Source organism: Seriola lalandi, unplaced genomic scaffold (assembly GCF_002814215.2).
Source record: "Seriola lalandi dorsalis isolate HSWRI2012SDOR001 ecotype SW California unplaced genomic scaffold, Sedor1 jcf7180002054920, whole genome shotgun sequence".
In the NCBI taxonomy this organism is placed as follows: Eukaryota; Metazoa; Chordata; class Actinopteri; order Carangiformes; family Carangidae; genus Seriola; species Seriola lalandi.
Genome location: NW_019525472.1, coordinates 790,027 through 813,426, shown reverse-complemented (window position 1 = coordinate 813,426; position 23,400 = coordinate 790,027). Strand labels below are relative to the sequence as shown.

The 23,400-nt window shown below is 40.4% G+C and overlaps 2 protein-coding genes across 3 annotated transcripts in view; both read left to right on the top strand.

Moving 5' to 3' along the window:
• The window catches only part of ttyh2 (tweety family member 2), a 61,682-nt gene extending 45,375 nt beyond the window's left edge, over positions 1–16,307 (top strand). Inside the window, exons 6-15 of one of the 2 annotated variants that reach the window (XM_023431359.2) lie at positions 2,803–2,875; positions 6,245–6,314; positions 6,519–6,574; positions 9,714–9,806; positions 9,931–10,023; positions 10,458–10,600; positions 12,178–12,363; positions 12,447–12,525; positions 13,607–13,633; positions 14,957–16,307. In XM_023431359.2, the coding sequence (XP_023287127.1) occupies positions 2,803–2,875; positions 6,245–6,314; positions 6,519–6,574; positions 9,714–9,806; positions 9,931–10,023; positions 10,458–10,600; positions 12,178–12,363; positions 12,447–12,525; positions 13,607–13,633; positions 14,957–15,037 (901 nt within the window). In that variant the 3' untranslated portion in view covers positions 15,038–16,307. The remainder of the gene's footprint in view (positions 1–2,802; positions 2,876–6,244; positions 6,315–6,518; positions 6,575–9,713; positions 9,807–9,930; positions 10,024–10,457; positions 10,601–12,177; positions 12,364–12,446; positions 12,526–13,606; positions 13,634–14,956) is intronic. The other variant, XM_023431360.2, reaches the window with a different exon arrangement.
• A 1,282-nt stretch (positions 16,308–17,589) lies between these two features.
• Positions 17,590–23,400, top strand: part of kif19 (kinesin family member 19) — a 36,647-nt gene continuing 30,836 nt past the window's right edge. Inside the window, exons 1-2 of the mRNA XM_023431263.2 lie at positions 17,590–18,162; positions 20,631–20,711. Of these exons, the coding sequence (XP_023287031.1) occupies positions 18,124–18,162; positions 20,631–20,711 (120 nt within the window). The 5' untranslated portion in view covers positions 17,590–18,123. The remainder of the gene's footprint in view (positions 18,163–20,630; positions 20,712–23,400) is intronic.

Here is a 23,400-nt window from a genome sequence, read left to right as displayed (position 1 = left end):
GTTCAGAGTGCAGTAGATTGTGATCATGGTTTTAAATTGGCTGATAGGTACAATTGTGTTTAGTTTTGCACATCAGACTTCGCGTCAATTACTTGAATGGGTCAAATAAAGACTATGGGACCAGTTTAATAAGGAAGTAATGTATGATGGCATGTTGCCATTTAGGGCTAAAAGATAATAAATAGAAACCAATGTATATCATATCTTACTGTTAGAGATGCTAGGGGTCTAATCCAACCAGATTCTGAGATGTTTCTATTCTAAGACTCTCTCAATACTAAACCCTTTTAGAGTGGTAATCTGCAAACCATTGTACCCACTATGTCTGGCTCTAGAAAAGGTTTGTTGTATGATTTCAATGGCAGAGTGTATAGTATTAACAGAGCAATACAGAACTGTGTCATGCATAAAGATTGACATTACAGTTTGTTATAGAGGATGTAATATGGTTAATATAAATTGTGAACAACACAGGACCGAGTATTGAACCTTGTGGAACCCCATTTGACAGTGTTAGAAATACAAAACGATCATTTCCCAAGATTTCGCATTGCTGTCTATGAGACAGATAGTTCTGAAACCATTTACAGGACTTAGAATCAAAACCAGTATCACATAGCCTTTGTAGGACCATAACATAGTCAGCACTGTCAAATGCTTTTGTTAAATCAACAAAGAGGGCAGCACAATATCAGCCTTTGTCAACAGCATATAGAATAGCATTTGTAACAACATTAGTAACAGTGACAGTACTATGTTTGGCTCTGAAATTAGATTGTTGTGGACTAAAAAATAATTTTTCAGAGGCATGATTTGAGCTGGATTCTGGGACTCTAGCAAGACAGGACAGTTTGGAAATTGGGCTGGTAGTTGTTGACGTAGATAAAGACATTCCTGTGGTGAATCACACTAAAACAATAAGACAGTAGAACAACTCTTCCATCTCTTCTGTTTTTCGATTTAAAATCGTGATAAGCACTCTGTGCAGCCTTTCTTCTCCTTCCTATCTTGTTACCCATTAAGTTTCAGGACTCAGTGAGGGCTCTGTATCAGATGGAAGGAGGGAGACAGACTACACGAGTGAAAAAACTGATAAAGAGGGAGGCAGAAGGCAAAGAAAAAGATATGGGGGCAAAGGCAAAGGGAATCGAGAAAGTGAGAAATGGAAAAATAAAAGATAGAGGAAGAAGGATGGAAGTGTTGGTGGTGAGTGTTAGGAGCTCGCCCCGTACCTTCTCAGCACATTGTGAATTGGGTTAACCATGGAGTCGAACAATGTTGTAAAGATGAATAGGCTGGTACAAAGCCTGGGCATACATACATAAATACTGAAACTGTGGTGGCACACTGTAGGGGGAAAATCGAAAGTGCCACCGTGGTCAAATCAACAGGAGCTTAGTGGATTTTCTGGAGATTATTTTCCCTAATGAGTGCTGATCTATGATAGGACCAGTCTTCATCTTTTAATGGGTATTGATCTTCTATCATACTTAATACACTCAGGCAGACACATCACTGCTCCCCTGCATGCAGAAACATACACCCAATTCTTCCAATCTCTGCCCCCACTTATTGTCACATGTCTCTGATGTCATTTTCTGATAGTATTAGATCATCTGGGAGGGAGCCCTCTGCAAAATAAAACCACATTTTTATAACCTGATTGGTGCGGGAGCAGTCGTCCACCCAGGGGGGCTATAATCGAATGTAGGAGCCAGCGGAGCGGACATGCTCGGCTGCTTGTTCCCGGGGTTCATAAAGCCACGCCGCTGCAGCTGCACTGTATGTTGATGCTGTAGAATCAACTCCCACAGAAATAAACATGACCTCTGACTTTTCTGCTGATGACAAGCCAGTGAGATCACCACTCCTACCCCTTGTGGGCTCACGCCGTTTCCTTTCAATAGCAGAGGCCGTTATGAAAATACTTCCATGTGCGTCACTGTATTCCCTCTGCAGGGTGCTGATAACTATATTAACTGCAAAATTCCTACTTTTTTTGCTTTCGTTTTGAGTGTCGTTTTGTGTTGCTGCTTCCTCATGTCTTATGAAAAGACCAACTTGAAGCACCTATAACTGCAATTTCTACAGAACTTTATTGTGTCTTTTAACACATTATTAAGATTTCCCTGTCCCCATGATTTCTGCTTTTTGTTCCCTCTCATCAGAGTCTTTTTTAAATAGCAGTAGGCAGCTTGTTTCAGCTCTCAACAGGCTCTTTAATAAAAACACTCTTTGCTACCTGTCCACCACCAAACACCAAGCAGACAAAGTTAGTGTTATGTTAGCTGGTGAAAATAGTGGAGCATTTAGTGGCTAAAAGGGCCAGATATTTTTCTGTTGGAATAGAGCTAAAAAAGAGAGCACTTACATTCATTACATGGACACAAACACAGCTTCAATTGAATGCTAATGTCGCTCTGCATTTGTAAATTAGCAGCTGTTTACCAGCAAGTCTGACATATCAATTTAAAAGGTGATGATGTGTCTGTGTCGTGTTTACAGCTTGTTTCAGATATGGCAGGCTAAAATGTCGAAAACCCTAGCTACTCTTCCGGTTTGCTAATGGTGTGTTTTGAGGAATGAATAGTATCCCCTCGTAATCAATACAAATTATTGGAAATTACTTGCTGCAAAGTGGTACATGGGATGTAAATCATTAATCATTGTGTTTCAGTTGGATAAATACCAAGCTTTACCAAGCCATCAAAGTCCTGGTTGCTGAGTTTTCAGTTGACCACATCCACTGACTATTGTACTGAGCTGCACTGTGACCTTTGCTGTTGCTTTGTGTCCCTACAGGATGATGGTGTTTGGAGTGCTGACTCTCGTCCTGAGCTGGACGTCTCTGGGAGCTGACCTGGCCACTGCTGTGGTGAGCTGCTTCACTTCCTCTCCCCCACTGACTAACAGCCTGACCCGATATAAACTAGCATAACCCGGTCTGCAATCAATTCTTATCGTGCCTAACAGTGATGATGAATTGCTTTAACTACACGCACGCTGCACTTGAAAAATGTCTTTCCGTGTGTGGGGGAGGGGGATGATTATACACTGCGTGCATGCAGTGCCATATGTGCTTATGTGTATATACATGCTTGCATTAAAAAAAAAAAAACATCTGCAGGGTGTCAGCACACAACCATCTGAGCATCACATTAGTTAAAGGTTTTCCCACATACTGTGCAATCTCACGTACAAATGTGCACCTTTTATTAATGAACACATTTACATAAGATGCATTTGAGTGTGGCTCTTTGCAGCAAACTACATTTCATTGGAGCCTTTTCATTCAAAATCATTGCATCGCTGCTCATTAAGTGTCTTTCTAGCCTCTCTAGCCTTAATAAAATTTTTCTAGAAAAGTCTAGTTGTAAAATGTGAGTGAGCTAGAAAGAGCCCTCACAGCCATGCAGTGTCATCTAAAAAGGAATTAGCACCTCCTCACTGCCCCGTCTTGAGTCTTTCTGATCTGAGTTTGTCTTTCTGACACCTCTTGCGCTTTAGATCTCTGCTGTCAAACAGTGTACCTCTTAAAAAAAAAAAAAAAAATAGGCCGACAAAAGAACAAAATTCCCAAGCCCACACCTTGTCAGCATCATGATTCAAGCCCGAAAAGGTTGATTCAAAGTGAAGGATTGCGACAACAAGAATCCAATTGGAGCTTTTAAAGCTTATCATACTGAATAGGTGAATAATTTCAGCGGTCTGCTCTATTATGGCCTTTATGCAAAAAAAAAAAAGCCACACTAACATTTGAATGACCTAAAGAGGAAGAATCAATGTGATAAGTGAAAATAGAGAGAAGCATTTCAAAGAATACTGGATTGAGGAGCACTTGGTGTTTGACTCACCTGCCTCAGGCCTGCGTGCTATTTTTCCCAGGTTTGTTGTTGGATGTTGTGTTTTGACTCGGGGCTGCAGAGGATTGTTAACATGTGCGAATTTAAGTAGGAGATAATGAGCATCGGGTAAAAAGCGGCAGGAGGTGTGATGAGTTACAGCATATTAGTCTCTAGTGTCATCCTCCCCTCACATCTGCCACTTCAGTGGCTCCTTTATAAGTCTCTGGTCTCTGTGATCTACGATGGTTGAAAATCCTGGTGGAGTTCTTTGATGCCAAAGCCATGACACGCAGGAAAACCAGGACATGCAGTCCAAACTCCTACGAGCAAACGACATACAGATGATTCACAGTGCAGTCAGCCTGCTACCTTATGACATATAGTGTGTGCAGGTGGAAAAGTGACATCACCAAAAATCAAAAGGGCTTCCTTCTCTGGGGAACGTGAGTATCCTAAACAAATGTCATGGCAATCCAGCCATTACTTACCTACCATAAAATGTTGAGAGTTTGGCTGAAGGGCAGCCCTTTCAGGAATTTCTTCAAGTTGTATGTGTGGGAATTGCTGCCTGTAGGAAGCACTAGGGGAAAGGTCACCAAAAATACAACGATCCATCCTTTAGGGCACCATGAGTATCTAGAGACATCAATGCTAGGCCACGGCCCAAATGTGGAAATTCAAGGCATCATCAAAATCTGTTGAAATGATCATCTGGAGAAAAAAACCATCCGTACCAAATTTAACTCTCCCTTTGCTCTTCAGCTCTACGTGGTGAATGATATTGCTTAATAGAAACTACTTGACACAAATCCTTAAAAACCACACAGGTCGTTTTTTTTTATTTATTTTTTTATTCAACCCTCTCATACGACCCATAGGAGTGTCTCCTGAAATAGCGGCCCCTGTGGCGGCAGGCAAACCGGACCTTGATTGTCATGGTTACAATAAATAAACACTCAGATTTGCTGCGCTTGACTGCACTGTATGGTTGACATCCACTGGGCCTTTTCTACTACAGCTCGTCATTTTTTGGGTGGCTTTCAGAGGCTACAGACCGTAGCAAACACCAGACAGGTCATCTGGTCATTGCAGGGCTAAAATAAATTGTCATTCACACCTGTGGGCAACTCTCCACACCAGCTGGCTCTAATAGTTTTGGACTGTTGAAGGGGAACTGGAGCAGCTGTAGGAGGCTTTACCACTTAGCCATCACCCAGCTCCAAACATACTGCTGCCACCTGAAAATGTCAAAAAAAAATAAAAAATCCCTGAAATGTTTTCCTCATTCTCGCCGACCTCCTCCACCCTGACTAAGGGTTGAGCTCATGAAAATGTATTTGCCACTGCAGCCAGACTGCTGCGTCCCACTTTAAATGAGAACGAGTGTGTTTGCTGTGCTCTAATGATGTCAGACAACCTCCACATCCAGGGGAACAACAAACCTGCACCACACTGTGGTGTATGTGTTTGCAGACAGTGTATTTGTTTGTCTTGCTGAGGATCTTGGTGTGTGGCTTTGGTCTGTGTTTACAGGTGTGTATGTCGGATGTTTTTTTGTTTTTTTTTGCTTAACTGACTGCAGATATTCGTGTGTGGTTCCTACATGGGAATCTTCAAATTGTGTGTGCGTGTGTATATAGGCTACAGTTAAATTAGTGCCTTAGTACACAGTAAATTAATGCATAATGAATGCAGCCCTTCACAGAACTCTTTAATTACAGACAGCAGGAAGTCAGAACTCTGCATTCTCAAAGAATCACTGTTTTGCCTTTAAGAATTCTAACAAACTTGCTACTGAATTGCAGAGCTCCTTGGCATCCCTTGTTTCTAACAAACTGGCTCGGGTTTGCTGAGGAACTCGGCTTACTTTATCTCATCTGTGTGTGGGGCTCATTAGCGTACCCCCCTGAGAAGGTTAAGCTACACGCAGTGTGTTTGTCCTGAGCCTTAGGGACGTTTAGCATTCAGACGGCACAGTTCGGAGGAGACGGCCTCTCCTCGCTTTTATTTTTTTATTTTTGTAATTTTTTTTTTTTTGCTACGGCAGGTTACTTGTTAGCGATGTGCAGTGGAGTGAAAGTGGTTGTGAGTGACAGAACTGAAAAGTATTCCCGTCTAGACATGTTTAAGTGGATTATAAGTGCAGCCCTCTTTATTTTTCTTTTTGCGTCAATAGTGATGAAGATGATAGTCATCATTATTATTCGGCTTCGTCAAAGGGACTTTTGAAGTGTTAATGAAATATTAATGTCAGGTAGAGTACTTGGTAGTTGACACTCTAATTCATTTCTTCTCTGAAGTTCTGTTTTCATCCTCCTTATTTCATGAACCTTTCACTCTGCTCAGCTGTGTCTTCGTTGTGTGTTCGCTGCTCTCACACGTCTCCTGTTTTATTTCAGGGTACAAGTGATTTCTGTGTGTCCCCTGACAAGTACCTCATGAGCCAGACGAAGACTATCATTGGTGCTGGTGAGCTTCAGTGTGAATAATATGACGAATGTTGCATTAATGATGTTGTAAAAGCTGCGGCTATGACACTAATTGTGTTTTAGTTGAGAGAAAAATGAATGAATGAAGATGAATTTCATCAGCATCTTCTCCTCTGTGTGTGTGTGTGTGTGCGTGCATGTGTGTGTGTCTGTGTGTGTGTGTGTGTACGTGTGTTCTCCACAGATATTGTTCATTACTACCTTTACTGCAACCAGACTCTCTCCAACCCCTTCCAGCAGGTAAGAAACGTATGTCAAACTTGAGGTTAAGCTTCTGAATGTTGACTGATACGACCTTGTAAACAATCATTCATTCATTGTGACTTACAGGTCATAAGACCTTAATGTGTCAAGGCTAAAACACGGCTAAGTGTGACTGAAATATTAGTATTTTGTAGACATTAGGCAAGGGGCGAATCTGTAACTGAGGACACTGATGTCATGCCATCTGCATTTTTTCCGGCAATTTGACTACACATTAGTAAGTCTACAGGCTCCCAGTATGTTTTTACTAAATACACCTGAATTTGACTTTTATCTTACTTTGGAACAAGTTTTGATCTCTTTGATGTTTTTGTTTAAAAAAAAAAAAAGATTAAAATGCGTGTTTCATAAAGACTTTTGCCTGAATAAGATTGAATAAGGAAGGTTTCCTGATTTAAATTAGGAAATATCTGATTTATCTATCTACATAATCAAGCGTAGGAATCCGGCCGATCATTCAATCATTCATGAAATTTGATGCTCGACCACATGTTGGTCATTATTCAGGATGTATTAAGGTTTGATACCCAGTGGCTACAGTCTGTTTGTATATAGGTTACATAAAGCCATTGTTTCAACCTCATTTAAAGCCAATCTAGAGTTAAAGCAGGAAATAAACTACATATTGAAATATTGTCATTTAAAGGCAGTTGAGATGGGGCTCACCTGCTAGAGCATGTACCATGAAAAAGGCTTAGTCATAACTGCAGGCGGCCTGGGTTCAAATCTGACCCCCTTCGCTGCATATCATGCCCTCCCTCTCTCTGTCTGACTTACCTGTCTCTCTCTCTCTCACTGTGACTATCAGAATAAGGGTAAAAGATGTCTTTAAAAACTGTTGAGAAAACAGTTGATGTTGCCAAAATGTCTAAAAACTTTCATCCATCAAACGTATTTTGCTCAGTTTGAAGCTGAATGTCCAGATGTCTTTTGACCTGCAACTCACAGCATCAGTGCCGGGTAGGGAGTTCATTTCCCTGCCCCTCGAGCCTCATCTTTGTCAAGCTCTTTCTCTCTGTCTGGTCCTGTCGGTCTGACTTGCATCCTACTCTCACCTCACACCTCGCTAGTAGAAGTTACAGAATTGCCATTTCTTCCTCTGTGCTTGTATTTCTTCATTCTTTGGCATGTATCAAGCAAACAAGCTAAAACATGCCGAGGTGACACAAAGCCGCCAAGGGGAAGTCTATAAAATTGCAGATTAGATGAAGCAATTTAACCTTCCTCTTCCCGCTCTTCTGAGGTTTCCGTTCAGAGAAACAGAGCAGGGGTTTTGGATCACATCACTGACTTCCCTGCTGACTGATGTCAGTGGTAAAGTCAATTTCTGCGAGCCCTGGCCCAGCAGAGCTCAGATCTTATTATCTGAATTTTGTGGACATGCCCTGAGGATAACAAGAGCACAGCAGCAGAGGGCAGACAACTATCACCCTGTCTGGTAAACAAAGTCAGCACACCTTTTTTTTTCTGCCACACAGATACCCAACAGGTGCAAGGTTCACAAGCAAGCTCGCAGCTACAGGAGTTCACACTGACTTGCAAACATACAAGCTCTCTCTCCCTCTTTCAGTTTTTCTATTGTGTCACTCTCTCGCCCTCATGTATTCTTAGCCTGAACAGCAGTGGCGCCTTGCAGTTCTGCCCTCTGTGCTCTTGTATCTCACATCATTCCTGCTTCAACTGTTCTTCGTTCCACAGCTCTTTTTTCTATTCTTATTAACGTCATCTCTTCGCCTTTTCTTACTGTCCTCCTCCATCCACTTTCTCTGTCCTACTTTTACTTTATTTGACTCAGAACAAGCTTGCCAAAACTAAAGTAAAAAATAAAAGAAGAAGCTAAATCTGCTCATGCCATTAGATTGTGAGGCAGAGAACAGTTTGACTATGGACAGTCATCCTGATCCAGAAAAAAAAAAAAAAAAACTCAGATCAGAGGAAAGCAATTACATTTATGGATAGTTGAGGTAATTGACCATATCCTGTTTCAATTTAACACTGTGCCACAGGCCAGGCTCCTTGTTAGGTCGTGTGACTGTGAAGACACAATTTTACTTGGAGTTGTGAACGATTAATATATTTACGGTTGTGCTTGGTTGTTAATTAAAGAAAAAAAGACACAGTGCAGAAGGTGCTGGCTGTCAGGTAGGATGTGATTATCTAGTTATATTGTGTTGAATGTGGAGGCTTATTTTGCCCCCTGTTGGTGGGCACACCAACCAGCATGACTACAATGGCCGACTCATGCTACAGAGTGTAGTGATAGGATATCTTATCAGCTCACTCCCCTAAAAATCCCAAAATGCAGTAATATTTAGCCAAAACTGAGTTAACAAAATAACCTGTGTTTACAGTATAAAAAATATTATATATGTCGTGCAATTTTAAGTAAATAACATGTAAAGCAGTAACATTAATTAACTCCGGCTAGTGAATTAGCTTCAGCTTAGGCTAGCCGTGACTGCACTCTAGCCAGCCTTAGCTGATGCTAATTAACCTTACCCTTTTACCTAACGTTTCCAACCTTTTTCCTGAAATTGAAAAATAAATTCTGACTCTTCAACATCCTTTCAATTGAGTTTGTTTTACTACATAATAAGGCAGCAGCTAAATCCAGCAGCTGTACAAAGTTACGGTTTTACTGCTTACAAAGCTGTTGTACACATTTGCTACACAGCCTTTAAACTGCAGAGCCCTTTTTTCTCAATGTCACACTTTTTGTAGTTACAGTGATGCATTAGCCTTTGCATTTTGTCTTGAACACATGTTCTTTAATACATCAAACTTCTTCTTATTAGCATTCAAGGCTAACTGCCAACTGTTATTTTTGCCATCAATTTATCTGGATCGTCTGTATAAAATAAAGTAACAAATGAATTTACAGTGTTAAGTAGGATACTATGCTTTCATCCATATGTTATCAGTTTGTGAAAGGACACAAAGTCTACATACTCTTTTAGAAAACATGAACATCATATCATTTGGCAGTAGCTCCAGACTTGTTAACCTTTATTTTCCATGCTATATGCTCACTCTTCCATTACGACTCTCCCTTTAGGACTCCATTAAGATCAATGCTGCTCCTTCATTTGCATGCTCTTCACTTTCTTTTTTGCAGCCTCTGACCATCTTCCAGAGATCCCTGACCACCATGCAGATTCAGATCCAGAGTCTGCTCCAGTTTGCTGTACCTCTGTTCCCTACAGCTGAGGTATCTCCCACATAAACACTACGCTATAACTCTTGTTCTGTAGTATTTGGCAGTCTGAATTATTTTAGAAGTAGGATTAGAAGGTGCTTAAGTGTTTTTCAGTGATACGGTGACCTCTCCACAGAGAGACCTACTGGGTATCCAGCATTTGCTCAACTCGTCAGAGGCCAGTCTGCACCAGCTGACCGCCCTGCTGGACTGCAGGGGGCTCAATAAGGTTCGTACACTGCATCCTAATTGGCATCACAGCAGCACAACTAGGTCAACAGGAGAGTAAGTGGCCACGTAGGATTTCAGCATAAGACTGAAAGTGGAGCTGGGAACAGAGCAGAGAGAGGCACAACAGAAAGAATTGGAAATTTAACAAGATCAACTTCTTCTTCTCTGTTTTCGTGTGAGTTTCCTGCACCGTCTGACTCGTACAGTATTGCTTGTTACTGCAGTGCGGTTTACATGAATAATGTGCATGATATGAATGAAGTAAATGTCTTCCTGGAGACCACACACACCAGTGCTCTAAGTGCTTGTTCATTCATCTCCGCCTCATTTTGCCTGCCGTGAATTCAAACATGGCAGTTAAGAGTCGGCTGATAGGAGCGGACCGTGCGTTTGCTGTTTCGTTTGTGTTTATGTTCCGTTTGACCTCTTTAGGATTACCTGGATGCGATGGTGGGGGTGTGCTATGACGGGGTGGAGGGTGTGCTCTACCTCTGCCTCTTCTCCATCCTTGCAGCCTGTGCCTTCACTGTCATGCTGTGTGCCATTCCCAGGGCATGGAGACAAATTGCCTGCAGGTCAGTTCGTTCTCTGCTTGTCTGCCTGCCTGAGCGCCCTCATTTCCTCATCCTGCACCCATCTCTATGCAGCATCACATTCTGTGCTGTATGAGCCAAGCCGTACATGTGTGTGAATATTTTTTCACAATTGTACAAGAGCCCAGTTGTTTTGCCACAAATGCAAATTCTGTTGTGTGAGTGCAAGGTCTTGGACTGCAAAATACCTTCTCAGAGTAGCTGATAATTCACTGGCATTAATCTGTATTTACTGTGTGCTCCCTCCATGTAAACATACTTTCTTTTGAAACATTACTGTTCATCCATTTAAAGCACCATTCAGCTTATTTTGCATCTTGTAATCCATCCAGACTTACTATTACAAAAAGCACAGCATAATATTAGATCAATTTCCCCTTTTTCACATGGCATTAACTTTATTTCATTGTCATTTATATTATCATCATGTAGTCATGCAGGTGTGAGCAGAGGCTGTTTTGAAAGCACTCGGGATATAAACTACCTAAAGGCAATGGGTTTTTTTTAACATAAGAAACAACCAAATTATTAATAATAATAATTATCTTTTTAATCATGTCCATGTCTGTTTATTTGGTTTGATTTCCTGACAGCAGAGCGTGTGAATGCAAATCTCAGAGGTTCCTGGAGTGGTGCTCCACTCCACCACTTGAAAGAGTCCCTGCTCACAGCTGCATTATCGTACACTGATAACACAGATCTGTCAAAAAAAAGTGTTAGTGAAATGTTGACTGTGATCAAACGCATGTGCCAAGAAAGTGTTAATCCTCTTTAAGCTGATATTCATACTGTACTAAAGGAACCCGTGGCTTCTTGCAGTTTAAGTTCAGACAAAGCCCACAAAAAACAACATTGATAGTCCAACAAAAAATGGATAATGGATTTTGTCTCTCCTAATATTATTCTTTCTTTTACTTTTGGGGATCATCAGGCTCTAAATTTTGCAACTACAGTTCCCATAATGCTTTAGGCATTATAATTTTGGCATTCATTGACAACTTTAGCCCTGTTTTTTTTTTCATTTGAAGCCTTTATTTGTTTATACTTTGGCAAATTGGCACCATTAAATGTATGCCAAATTATTTAGTAGCAGTTCCTGTTTACAGTTTACCTATTGATGCACAGACAAGTATGACTGGATTAATTTGATAGTAAAGAAACTGTGATGATTCTTAGGCAAATTGTGAAGTTACACAGTAAAGAGCATCTGTTTTTCTATGATTCGTGAGCAGGTTTATTGATATTTATTCATTATGGGCATCAGCGATAATGATATGTGTAGGCCACGCTGAATCTGTGTATTTTGTCTGTGGGTTGAGATTTTCTGAGTTGTGAAGAAGAGAGGAGATGTGACTTAGAGAGGAAGTAGCTTAATTGTCTCCATGTGTTGCATTGATAGTAGGCAAATCAGCCGGCTGAACTACAATAACTGACATGCATTTGTCCTTTTCACCTCACACACAGTATCTCCCCTTTAACCCTCCCGCCTCACAGTTTTTAAAGCCTCTGGACTAAGCCAATCGTTGGGCTTCTCTGCTGATGTTTCTCTCCACTTGTAGGGAGCAAGATTACGACGACATCGACGAGGAGGACCCGTTCAACCCACGGGCGAGGAGGATAGGCTCTCAGAACCCCAATCACACCAACATGCACAGCTTCTGCAGCTACAGCAGCAGCATGGGCAGCCAGAACAGCTTGCACCCGCCCGCCCCTGCTGTCTCCAACGCCCCCATGTCTGAGTACATGTGAGTGAACGGAAAAAAATGTGTGAAAATGCGATTTCTAGAATGCCTACAGCTTCTGAGTCACCTCTTTCGTTCTTTCTCAGGAACCAGACCGCTCTGTTTGGGGGGAACCCACGGTACGAGAACGTGCCTCTGATAGGACGAGGATCTCCACCCCCTTCGGTGCGTTGGGTCCCGGAGGCCAAGTCCTCCCTATGATGTCACTTCCCACTGAGCTAACAGAAAGATTTAAGCTTCAAAGCACAGGAAGTTGTCCTTACTTATAGGTCCTGGTTATATTTATTATTATATTTGAACTCAGTGACTCAGGCAACTTCCCTCCTTTAAAGTTCATCTTAACATCACTCAAATGTGAAGCCATATTTAACAGCCTTCCCTTGACTTTTTTTTTTTATTTTTAACGATTTGTCAAAGGTTTTTAATGAGATACTCTTTCACTGCACACTGTGCCTTTTTCTGCCCTCCATAACGTACACTAGGCTGACTTACAGCACCAAAGCAAGGAGAGGAGAAGTAATGTAGTTAATATTTAATCATGAAGTGAACATCGTTTAGCCTCTCTCAGGTCAAATCCCCAAGAGAGAGCGACACGGGTCTTAACCCATACACTCGCTCACTGTTGACACTAAAGCTTTTTCTTCCTTATTGAATACGTTTGCCCCCCCACTGGGCAACTTGTCTCCTGTCATACATGAGTTACATGAGGGAGATAAAAATGGAATCATTTTGGATTAAATTTTCATCGGGCACAGCCTCACATACGTGTATAGCTTGCTGTATATGTGTGTAACGGAAAACAGCATTCTGCAGGTATTTAATCATAATATACTATTTTTTTATAAAAGGATATATTAGGTCTACCTGTTTGATTTCGCTGAAAGGAAATAAATACGAATCCATAGATAAAATCAATCTCACCACAGTATATCTTTTTGTAGACAAAAAAGAAAAAGTAAGATTGCTTTCGTGTCAGTCATCATCTTCATTAACCTTCAGCCTCTATTTCTAACTGGACCAGAAAAATGTGATGTACTTTGCCTTATGACTTCTTTCTTAATTAATACCAGCAAGTAATGTATAATTAAAGTCTCCCTCATGACTACAACTGTACAGCACCATGCAGTAGTCTTCCGCTAACAGCTTCTTTTATATATTTTTTGTTTGTCCGTTTGTCATGTGTATGTTTGTTTGTTTTTTATCTTTCATTTCTATATTTCCTCTTTCTTTTAATCAACTTTTGGAGATATACTCTCAGCAGTATAGAAACAGAGTAAGTCTTTTCAACTCTTCCTCAGGATTAACTCCACACACCCCCCACCCCCACCCCCACCCCACAAACACACACTTTTCCTCTGTTGCATCTCCGTCTTTTTACCTCTCCTTCACCCTCACATCACTTTGTTTGGTTCCTGTGAAGTTTTCCTGTTCGGCATGGCTTTAAACTCCCAACCTGTTGTCCTCATCCCAGACAGTCTTTACTGAATTAGCGAGGGATGTCTGCCCCTGGTGTTCACAGGGTGGTACTGTAGTTATACTCACAGTTAGCCCCCGTGCATGCAGTCCTGCTCCAGTCATTCAGTCCTGTAGCTTGTAGTGCCATGAGGTGTTTAGCACCAGGCATTTTGTAGCACTTTAGAATCTATTTCATTAGAGTTTTGAGAGAACTAGAATGGTGCCAGTATTACTGTTAATGTCAAAGTGTGGGAAATAAGCAAATTGTGCATTTAGTAAGGGATTGATTTCTTTTAGCAAACTCCAAATCTATGCACTGAGCTAGTTTAGTTTAACTAGCTCACGGAAACTCCACTAAAAAATCTATAATTTTAGCTTCAAATACTCAACTGCTGTAGGCCCCTAAGAGTCTGTAGCTTACTGCTTTATGGAAGGCAGCAACTATAATTAGCCCGGATTAACAGCAGTTACAATTAGAGCTGGGTATTGTTTGACATTTTAAGATACTAGCATTGAGTTTCACTACCGATAGCAACAGTTACCTGGGAAATATTCTATAAGTTTTTCTACTTTCTTTTATTTAACGAAAGAATGAAAAGTTCTCAAATGTTAAATATTGAATATAAGAATCTGATGCCAGATTTTGGTACTTGACAGTATTCTGTGCTGCTGCAGAAATATTTTGGCTGAGTATTGAGGGTCATTATTCATAGAACCAGGGTTACTGCAAAGTTTGCCAAAATGTGTCACAATGTTCATTACCACTCCTGCAGCATAGTCCGCTCATTCTGTATGTTATATAGCAGAGAAGTGTTTTATGCTGCGGGAGTGGTTTGAGAAATCTCTGTGTATTTTATTACATTTACATTCCTGGATCTCCATTATAATCCACTGTAACTGCTGTAAATCCAAACTGATGACATCAACTTTTCAGAATAACCTTTCAGGCCTTCAGAGAGTGAGAATTAAATGCTACAAAGACCGGTTTTCAGTGCACTATTCCTTTAAACCCATCATGACATTTTCTTCCTTTTTTTAGCTGATGATTAGTTCATATGTGTGAAATCTCACTATCAACCCACAGAATCCACCTGTAATCTTCTCCCTGTGCGTGTCTTTGTGTTTGTCTTTTGATCCACAGTACTCCCCCAGTATGAGGGCCACCTATCTGTCCATGACCGAGGAACAGAGTAGACACTTTGGGAACGACTTCCAAGCATAGACTTCTCTGTCTGCCCGAGGAGGGAAACAGCATCTCACACACAAACGCACACACCTTCAACAAGAGAGGAATGTGCGGCTATTCCAAGCATCACAAAGAACAGTGTGACATCTAGTTTGTCCAGGACTCCAGCCTGTGTGGTTTCAGGACAAATGAACCGTATCTGTACTGTTCTCCATGTGTGGTACGCTCATAAATGATTAATCTCACTTTTCTGCCCCAAATCCTTTTGTTGAAGAATTTAATCTTAATCCACTGTGTTCCTCGGCTACCTGACACAAGTTTTGAAACATGAACTGTATAAACCAGCCTCACGCATCGAGGGGGAAAAGGTGTGACGACCGTTTGTGGGTACCTGAGTACTTCAGGTTAAACACCGGTGATAGAAGCAATTTTGAGGGTTAATTTCTCACTGCAGTAAAACTAAGCAACATGTTCCCAATAAGATAAGAAAAAAAAAAAGACAATTAAAATGAATTGTCTCTTGTTTTGCATCTACAGCCCTGCAAAGCTTTGAAAAGGAGATGTGCATCACTTCTGACAACTTACATTCAGGTCTCCAAAGAGAAAAAAAAAAATGTGAACATGACAGCTGATGTAAACATGCCATAATATTTTCTATGTGTTATGCTTCATGCTTGATATTTGTGAAGCACAACCCCTGCACTGGCAGCACACAGCAGGAGGTACTGCTGAGATATATAATTTATTTACATTCATACACAGACACACCTGTGAGTGAAGCTTTATGTTTCTGAATCTCTGGAGACGTGACCTTGAGACCACGACTTCTGTAAATAAGTTGTACAATAACAGACTGTTGTCTTATTCTGATTTGATTTTTGTTTAAACAATGTGCCATTTTTTTATATATTTTTTCTAGTTTTTTGTGGCAATGTCACATAGGATCACTCTTCTTTTGTATTTTCTAAAGGGCCATTAATTCATATTTTCTGCATATCTAATTCAACTAATACAATAAAGTTGTAATTTCTGCCGTAATTTGGGAAGCTGTGCTGCTCTAACTAGAATTAATGAGAATTTTCAGGTAACTATTTTCATCAAAACAACCTATCCAAACAGTTTGGACTAACTAACAGTGGTTTTCCGTAGGGATTTAATACATGCAGTGTCATTTATTAATACTGATTTTGTTAAGTGTCGTTTCTTTCAGCATGTTACACCACAGGCACTGAGAGTGGTGCTTAATTTTGTGTGTGACCTCAGACTGTGGGGTCTACTTGTGAGTTGAATAAACCAGTTTTGGGTACATCTTGTTGTGTCTTCATTTTGTTGTTGGATGTTAATGGGTGGGTGCACATGGGAGAGTGTAATCCACACCCATTGCTTCACACAGTATCTTTTCTCACAAGATAAAAAATGCAGTCTTTAAAGGGGATTTATCTGAGCTCATAAGTGGAAAAATTCACTTCCTACACACTTACTAGTTACAGCTTTCCTGACCTGACATTTGTGCGATCAAAAATCTAATATTAATTATTCAAAAATATATTCAGAGTTTTCTTAATTGTATGAATCAAGAATAAAAAATAAATGGTCAATGAATGAACCAATGACAATGATGGAATTTGAACCCTCCAGTGCACACTCACTCAGAGTGGGCTGTCCAGTGAGAGAGGAAAACAGTTAAACTTATGAAATGACAATGATGAGAGAGAAAAGGTGTGGATGTGATTTTAAGAATTTTTTAACTACGTGATTGAATATTTTTGTAGAAAAACCATATCAGACAACTACTTATACAAAGAAGAGTATTTTTTATGTTTTAAAACACGTCCGCGGTGGTCTGCAGTAGTATTTCATTCAGTTTATGAACACTGCATTTCATAGATCACTTCAATCAGTCATTGCTTTTTGAGCATCAAAATAAGATAACCAATGTATGTTCAACACTGACTTTTTTTTTGCCATTGATAGATCATTACAGTATGCCAAGAAACTGAGTTTGGTGACTTTATTATCATCATATTCATGAAAGGAGACAAGTGAAAAACCGTCAGGAAAAAAAACCGCCAGGAACTGATCCCCCAAAATGACTGGTGCGTGTATCTGATCATTTCCAGGTGTTTTTAATTAAATATCTTTGATCTTCACCTGGTGGCCACAACAAACTGTAACTGTAGTCTCAGTAAGGTCATTTTTTATTTCTACCAGCAGATGTCAGCATAGTGTTACAGACAGTGCTGCTCAGTACAAGCTGTATTACTGTTAATGTGCTTGTTGTTCTGCATGAGAAGCTGTTGTGGTTGACTGCAGTACAGAATAATTTGGGTTGGAAAACTTCTAAAGGTAGAAGATTAAACATGAACAGCCAACACTTACAACTAATTTTTGATTTGTTAATTTTTTATTTTTCATAAAAAAATAAATCCAGGTCATATAATTTGCTTTGTGTAGCATATATTTTTTTTTTATGTATTTATTTAAGCAATGAAAAAGACAGGCCCACACGTTTTTATTTTAGAAACGGAAGTGCTATTGTTTACAGCCAGCTTAACACCAGTGCTCCGCGGATCTCCAGGGACAACACACACACACACACACACACGCACACACACGCACACAGAGCAGCAGGGCAGCGGAGAGGAGCGACAGACAGGGATAGGGAAGTGAACGCAGCAGGTGGGCTGTTGCTGCTGCCGGTGTTACCTGCCTCTCTCCGGCTCTCCTTCCTGTCTGCCTCCGCCAGGTAAATTCTCCGCTCGTGTTCGTGTTCTTAACCTGTTGAGCGGAAACACACGATGAGAAACGGCGGAGCGTCGACGCACTTTGAAGCACGAAGGGGGAATTGAGCTGGGACTCGACTGATAGTGAGACAACAGGTCGTGAAGTAAGAGAGACACGACGGGAAAGCTGTGAGCTCGTTGGTAGCTCCTGTTTTTACTCCGCAGAGACAGTCAGAGACCGTTACAGCAGCTACACAAAGCCCGCGAGGAGTTGAGTGTGTGTACGGAGAGCTGCAGGTGGTTTATTTCAGAGGGGGTGGCGGCAGGTAGCGAGCAGGATGGTCCAGTATCCCGTCTGCTGTTGACGCTCATTATCCTTCTCTCTGACCGAAAGTGACCATGAAGGACACGGGGGACTCAAAGGACCACCAACTTACTGTGAGTTTACACTAACGTTACTATCTGTCCTTTGTAATGTTGCTTTTTATTCCAAATATCCTCAGACACTCAGTGGCCACTTTATTAGGTACACCAACTTCACTTCTATTGTGCTATTGGTCAGTTTTTGTTGACTGTATGAAATGTGTACATTGAAGTATGTTTTTATTTATCCATAGTTAAAGATGGTGGTATATTATACTGAGAGATGTTTCTAATTTATTGTCCTTCCTATTTACATACATGTATGTGGCAGAATTTGATGTGAAACACTTCTGAATAAAATGCAGACCAGTACAACACCGCCACCCACTATGACCTCACAAACATATCATTTATTTAACACCTCTGAACATTATAGGTTTCATAAAAGTAGATTTATAGCAGAACATTTCTATTGTACTGTACAGGTGTACCTAATAAAGTGTCCAGTGAGTGTATTTTCTTTTCTTTTCTTTTTTTTAAATAACTAAATGTTTCTTTCAGTAATTCCTAACAGACTGCCTTGTTGGTGCTAAGAACTGAAACAATTGGTCAATTAATTGTTTGGTTGATGGAAAGAAAATAAATCAGCAACTATTTTGATAATCAATTGATCATTTCAGTCATATTTCAAGCAAAAATGCCAAACATTTGATTGGTTCCAGCTTATTTTCTCACTCTTACATTATAAAAAAAGGAATATCTTTAGGTATTCAACCTGGTGCGGTTGGACATTATGATTGGAGTTTCTAACTGTTTTCTGATGTTTTACAGACAAATAACTAATGGACTAATGGAGAGATTAACTGATAACAGAAATAACCATTAGCTGCAGCCCTATTGATGTTATATGTTCGTTTTCCCAGCCCCTCACCACCTGCACTGTGTTCTGCAGCCTATATCTGAATTATTGAAGTGGCTGTTTCAATTGCCTGGCCTCTCTCTTGTCCAGCATGTAATGCACTTTCTACAGGGTACTGACAGAGGGAAGACCTTATTATTCTACCACTGTTGCTCTTGTGGTACTAAGGTGGATTAGTATTATTATTATTACAAACACCCCAGAAAAACCCAGCCATGCTGCGGTGTGTACATCTGAGTTGTTCCTAATGTTTACATATGCGAGCCAGCCTCCACTGCTGTGATTGCTATTGTCTGGTTTCATCCCATTTTTCTCCCATTAAAAGCCTTTTTTACTACTCCATGGAAATAAATCCTGCAGGGAGAGAAAATCTAACATCAGGGTGACTCTGAATGAGTGTATTAATGTAATAATTCAATCGTTCAATTGTGTATCTGCCAAGTGCTATCCAGGAAAGGCTCATTTAGCCTTTAAAACCACAGGTGTCTGTTTCGCATTTGAGATGAGTGTTGTGATAATATGTTATCATTATAATTTGTGTCATACTTTTTGCAGGCGAATTGACAATAATTAGACTGTTAAGCGATTAAAATGGACAATGGAATAATATTAGTCCCTCCATTCATCCATCTGTTTTCCATCACCTTCACGGTACTGGTGGCATGTGACTTATCCCAGCATGCACAGGGCAGAGGGCAGGGTACACCCTAGACCAGGCACAAGTCTGCCACAGCGCTAACACACATTGGCAGTCAAACACATTTAAACTCATATTTATATATAAGGGCAAATTGAGTTTCCGGTCGACCTAACCTGCATGTGTTTGGACTGTGTAGCTGGAAACTAGATAGAAAAAAAAAAACATGTCAAAATGAGGATAATAAGCAAAATTCTTAAAGAAAAAACCACCAAACAGGGTTTGGTTTAAACCCAAGGGCCTCTAAATATGACTGTTCTTTATTTTTATAGTTGCATGGAAAAAAAATCTTGTGCTTGACATTTAAAAGATTACTCATGCAGTTGTTGTATTGCAGCTGCCCAAATTTATTGAGAAATTTCTTTTGAAAAAATGGTCAAAATCGATGATGCAGAGGCAAAGATATCCAGACTTTTAGTCCCTGTTAACGCTTCCATTCCTAAACCTCCCATAATGCAATTCTGTATTTTGTTTATACTGTCCCTACTTAATTATATGACCACATTTTCAAAAATCTACATCCCCTTTTCAAATCTCAAGGTAAAATGATCCTGTTGAGACCTTAAAGGGTTATTTTCCTGAGACTTGACAAAGCTCCTCAGAAAAAAATATTCACTTGGTTTCGCAACTTGTAAACTTATTTTGATGTTTAGAAAAGGTCGAGTTTCCCTTATTCCCACCTACACTGCAACTGACAAATAAACCAGACTTCTTTCCTGAACAACGCTTTCTTGCATCTGCAATTACAACTACATCAATACAGACTCCTTTGTAAAGAAGAGCTCATTTATTGTATAAGCCAGAGCGCTCTTATGTGCTGTCAGTGTCATTTCTCCCCATCATTTTCCAACCTGTAATTTCAGTAAATTGAATATCTCTGTGTCGATTAAATTGAAGGACGACTGAACTCACTCTGTGTGCCCGCAGGTTGCCTTGAGGATTCGACCCCTCAGCGATGCTGAACAGGAGGAGGCAGCTACGATCGTGGCCCACAGAGTGGACGACCAGGTGAGATGGCCATCCTTTATTCTACTGCTCTGTGTGTGTGTGTGTGTCAATATCCTGTTCACCTCTGTGCATGTGAGTGAGCGATGGGGGTCAGTGTGTGTGTGTGTGTGTGCGTGTGGGAGAGGGCTGTTGTCTCTGTTTCAGAGCCCTCTTCCTGCCTGTCACAAGGCTGCACAGATAAGGTATCTGCAGGGACCTCGGTAAAGCCAGCAGCTCCTTTTTTAAAAAAAAAAAAAAAAAACAGCTCATTTGTGAAGCTCAAATGTCACGTTTAATTTGTAAACGAACGCTGGATGACTCAGATCCGACGCAAAGACGGTGACCTTTCTGACGACTCATAGAGAGCTACAAATTCTTTCATAAGCAAACGGCTGACGCTTCGCCCGGGGTTTAATTGGACATCAACAACTGCAGAGTTGTGTAACCGTTCTAACATAAAACATTTGTGCTGAAGGCAATTCAGTATCTCAGTGTGTCTGTATGACTTGAATGATAACACACACTAACACAGAATTAGAGCAGCCAGTAATAATTATTTCTGTTATGGATTTATCTAAGAGTTATGTTGTCATTTTCAGCTAATTAGTTAGAAACCACTCCACATATTCAGCACTCCTATGAAATTGTCAGACTCACGATGGAGAGTTATTAAATCTCTTAATCTTTTATATTCCACACATTCTTCTCCCTCGTCAATATTTGCCACCCATTACCCACAATGCAACTTGACTGGTGACAGTTCAGCTAATGTAGCCTCAAGCCACTAGCCTCGGGCAGGGATGAGAGGTCTGGTAAGTTTACTTTCTTTAAAACTCCACGCCCCCGGATTTTTATTCATCTTCACACTTGTAGTCTTCAGGTTACATCAGGTCACAGACGGTTTAATCAGATTTCTTTGCTTCCTCTGGAGCCACAAAAGGCTTTAAACAACTTCTTTCACATATGCAGTATGGAGGAAATTGCCTGTAAAACACCCCAGCTCTTCTAAAATAACACACAAAAGACTGATGGACTGAAGAATATAGGAGACAGTATCTTACAGGAGTCAGAACTCAGGAAGATGTGCCTCTGAGAAGGGTAATAGATTTGAGTATTTATGATGTTCCAGCAAAAAGAGAATTCACACACGACTGGCTCTTAGTTGATAACATGAGATCGTCATCCAACAGAAAACTGCAAGACCTTAGAGAGAGTCAAGGTCGATGTCGGCGTTACCTTATACGTTAGCTCCAAGTGACCACAAGCAACAAATCACTGAGAAAACACACTGCGGCTCCTTCAGGGACACACTGAGGATAACTTATTTTATTTCTTCTATCTAGAAGGATTTTTTGATATTTCTTAGATCCAAATCTTCAATCAGATCAGTCTTGAAAAGTAATTAATGCCACTCTTTGTGCCAATTAAATACACATGTACCGAACATAAAACAAACAAATACCCGACTGCAATTTGATAATAGTTACTGCTGCTGACATCTGTTGCTGCTGTTGTTAATTTGCCAGCCAGCTAAAACACGTCAACCATCACACCAGCCTTCACTCATATGTTGTTTGATTTTAAAATATCGCTGCTGCTGCTGCTACCGGCTTGCTGTTGCTTACTTCTGTCGCTGCCACTAACTGCTGTGTACTACGGCCATCACTGCATTGCTTGCTGAAATTCCCATATGACACACCTTCAAGGACTATTAGTTCACCTTATGTGTCTGTTAGAGCTGAAATGACTAATCAATTAACAAATTGTATAAGAAAATGTTTAAGAAATGTTTTAAAACTCACAGGATGCAGCTTTTCAATTGGGAATATTTTCTGTAACCAGCGTTTGCCATTTGCCGACAAATGCTGACCAAACAATTAACCAATTCATTATGAAAGTAATGAGTAGATTCATCTGTAACAGAGATAATCATATCTATATTTCAGTCATCTAATATGTTGACATTTGAAAACAGATAATACCAACAGCATTATGCCAGACTGTGTTCACTCTATTTCTTCTTGTGTCTTTTTTCCTGACCGGTTTTGAATGGCTTTCTGATTTATTTGGCAACTAAGCTGCTTTGAATGGAGCCATTATGCTAATTTTATTTTCCATTAGAGTAAACCATGACAGGAATGTTTCTGAATGAACAGAATGTAGATTGTCTAAAAGCAAAGAACCATTGTTCTGTGTATATATATATATATATCATATATAAAAATGTTATAAAAATTAGACCACAGACATGGATTATTAATTGAAGCTGTATAAAAATATTTAAACTGACAGGGCCTAGATTGTTGTCATACAGCAGAGGTGTTTATTCCTGAGAAGATCTTGTCCTTAGAGCGTGACCCCTGCCCATATGTAATCAGGTTGCTACCATGTGATCTCCCATATGAGAGGGACATACAGTACGCACAAGCCCCATGAGGACCATATTTACTGCCAGTCCTTGCTTTTGAACTGGTCCCTCCTGGAGACCATTTAGCAGTACCACTGGTGAGTGTGTGATGATGATGAACACAGCGCGAATGATAATGAGCATCGTTTCTTGGAAACCTGCTGAGGTGCCTTCCTCACTCTGCGTAGGCTGATTGAGGTAATAGTGGGCAGCTTCTCTTAACAAACTAAGACGTAGCCAAAAAATGTAACAGCCACAGCAACAGCTGACACGGTGAGTCAGATTTGCCTCAGTGCGACAGTG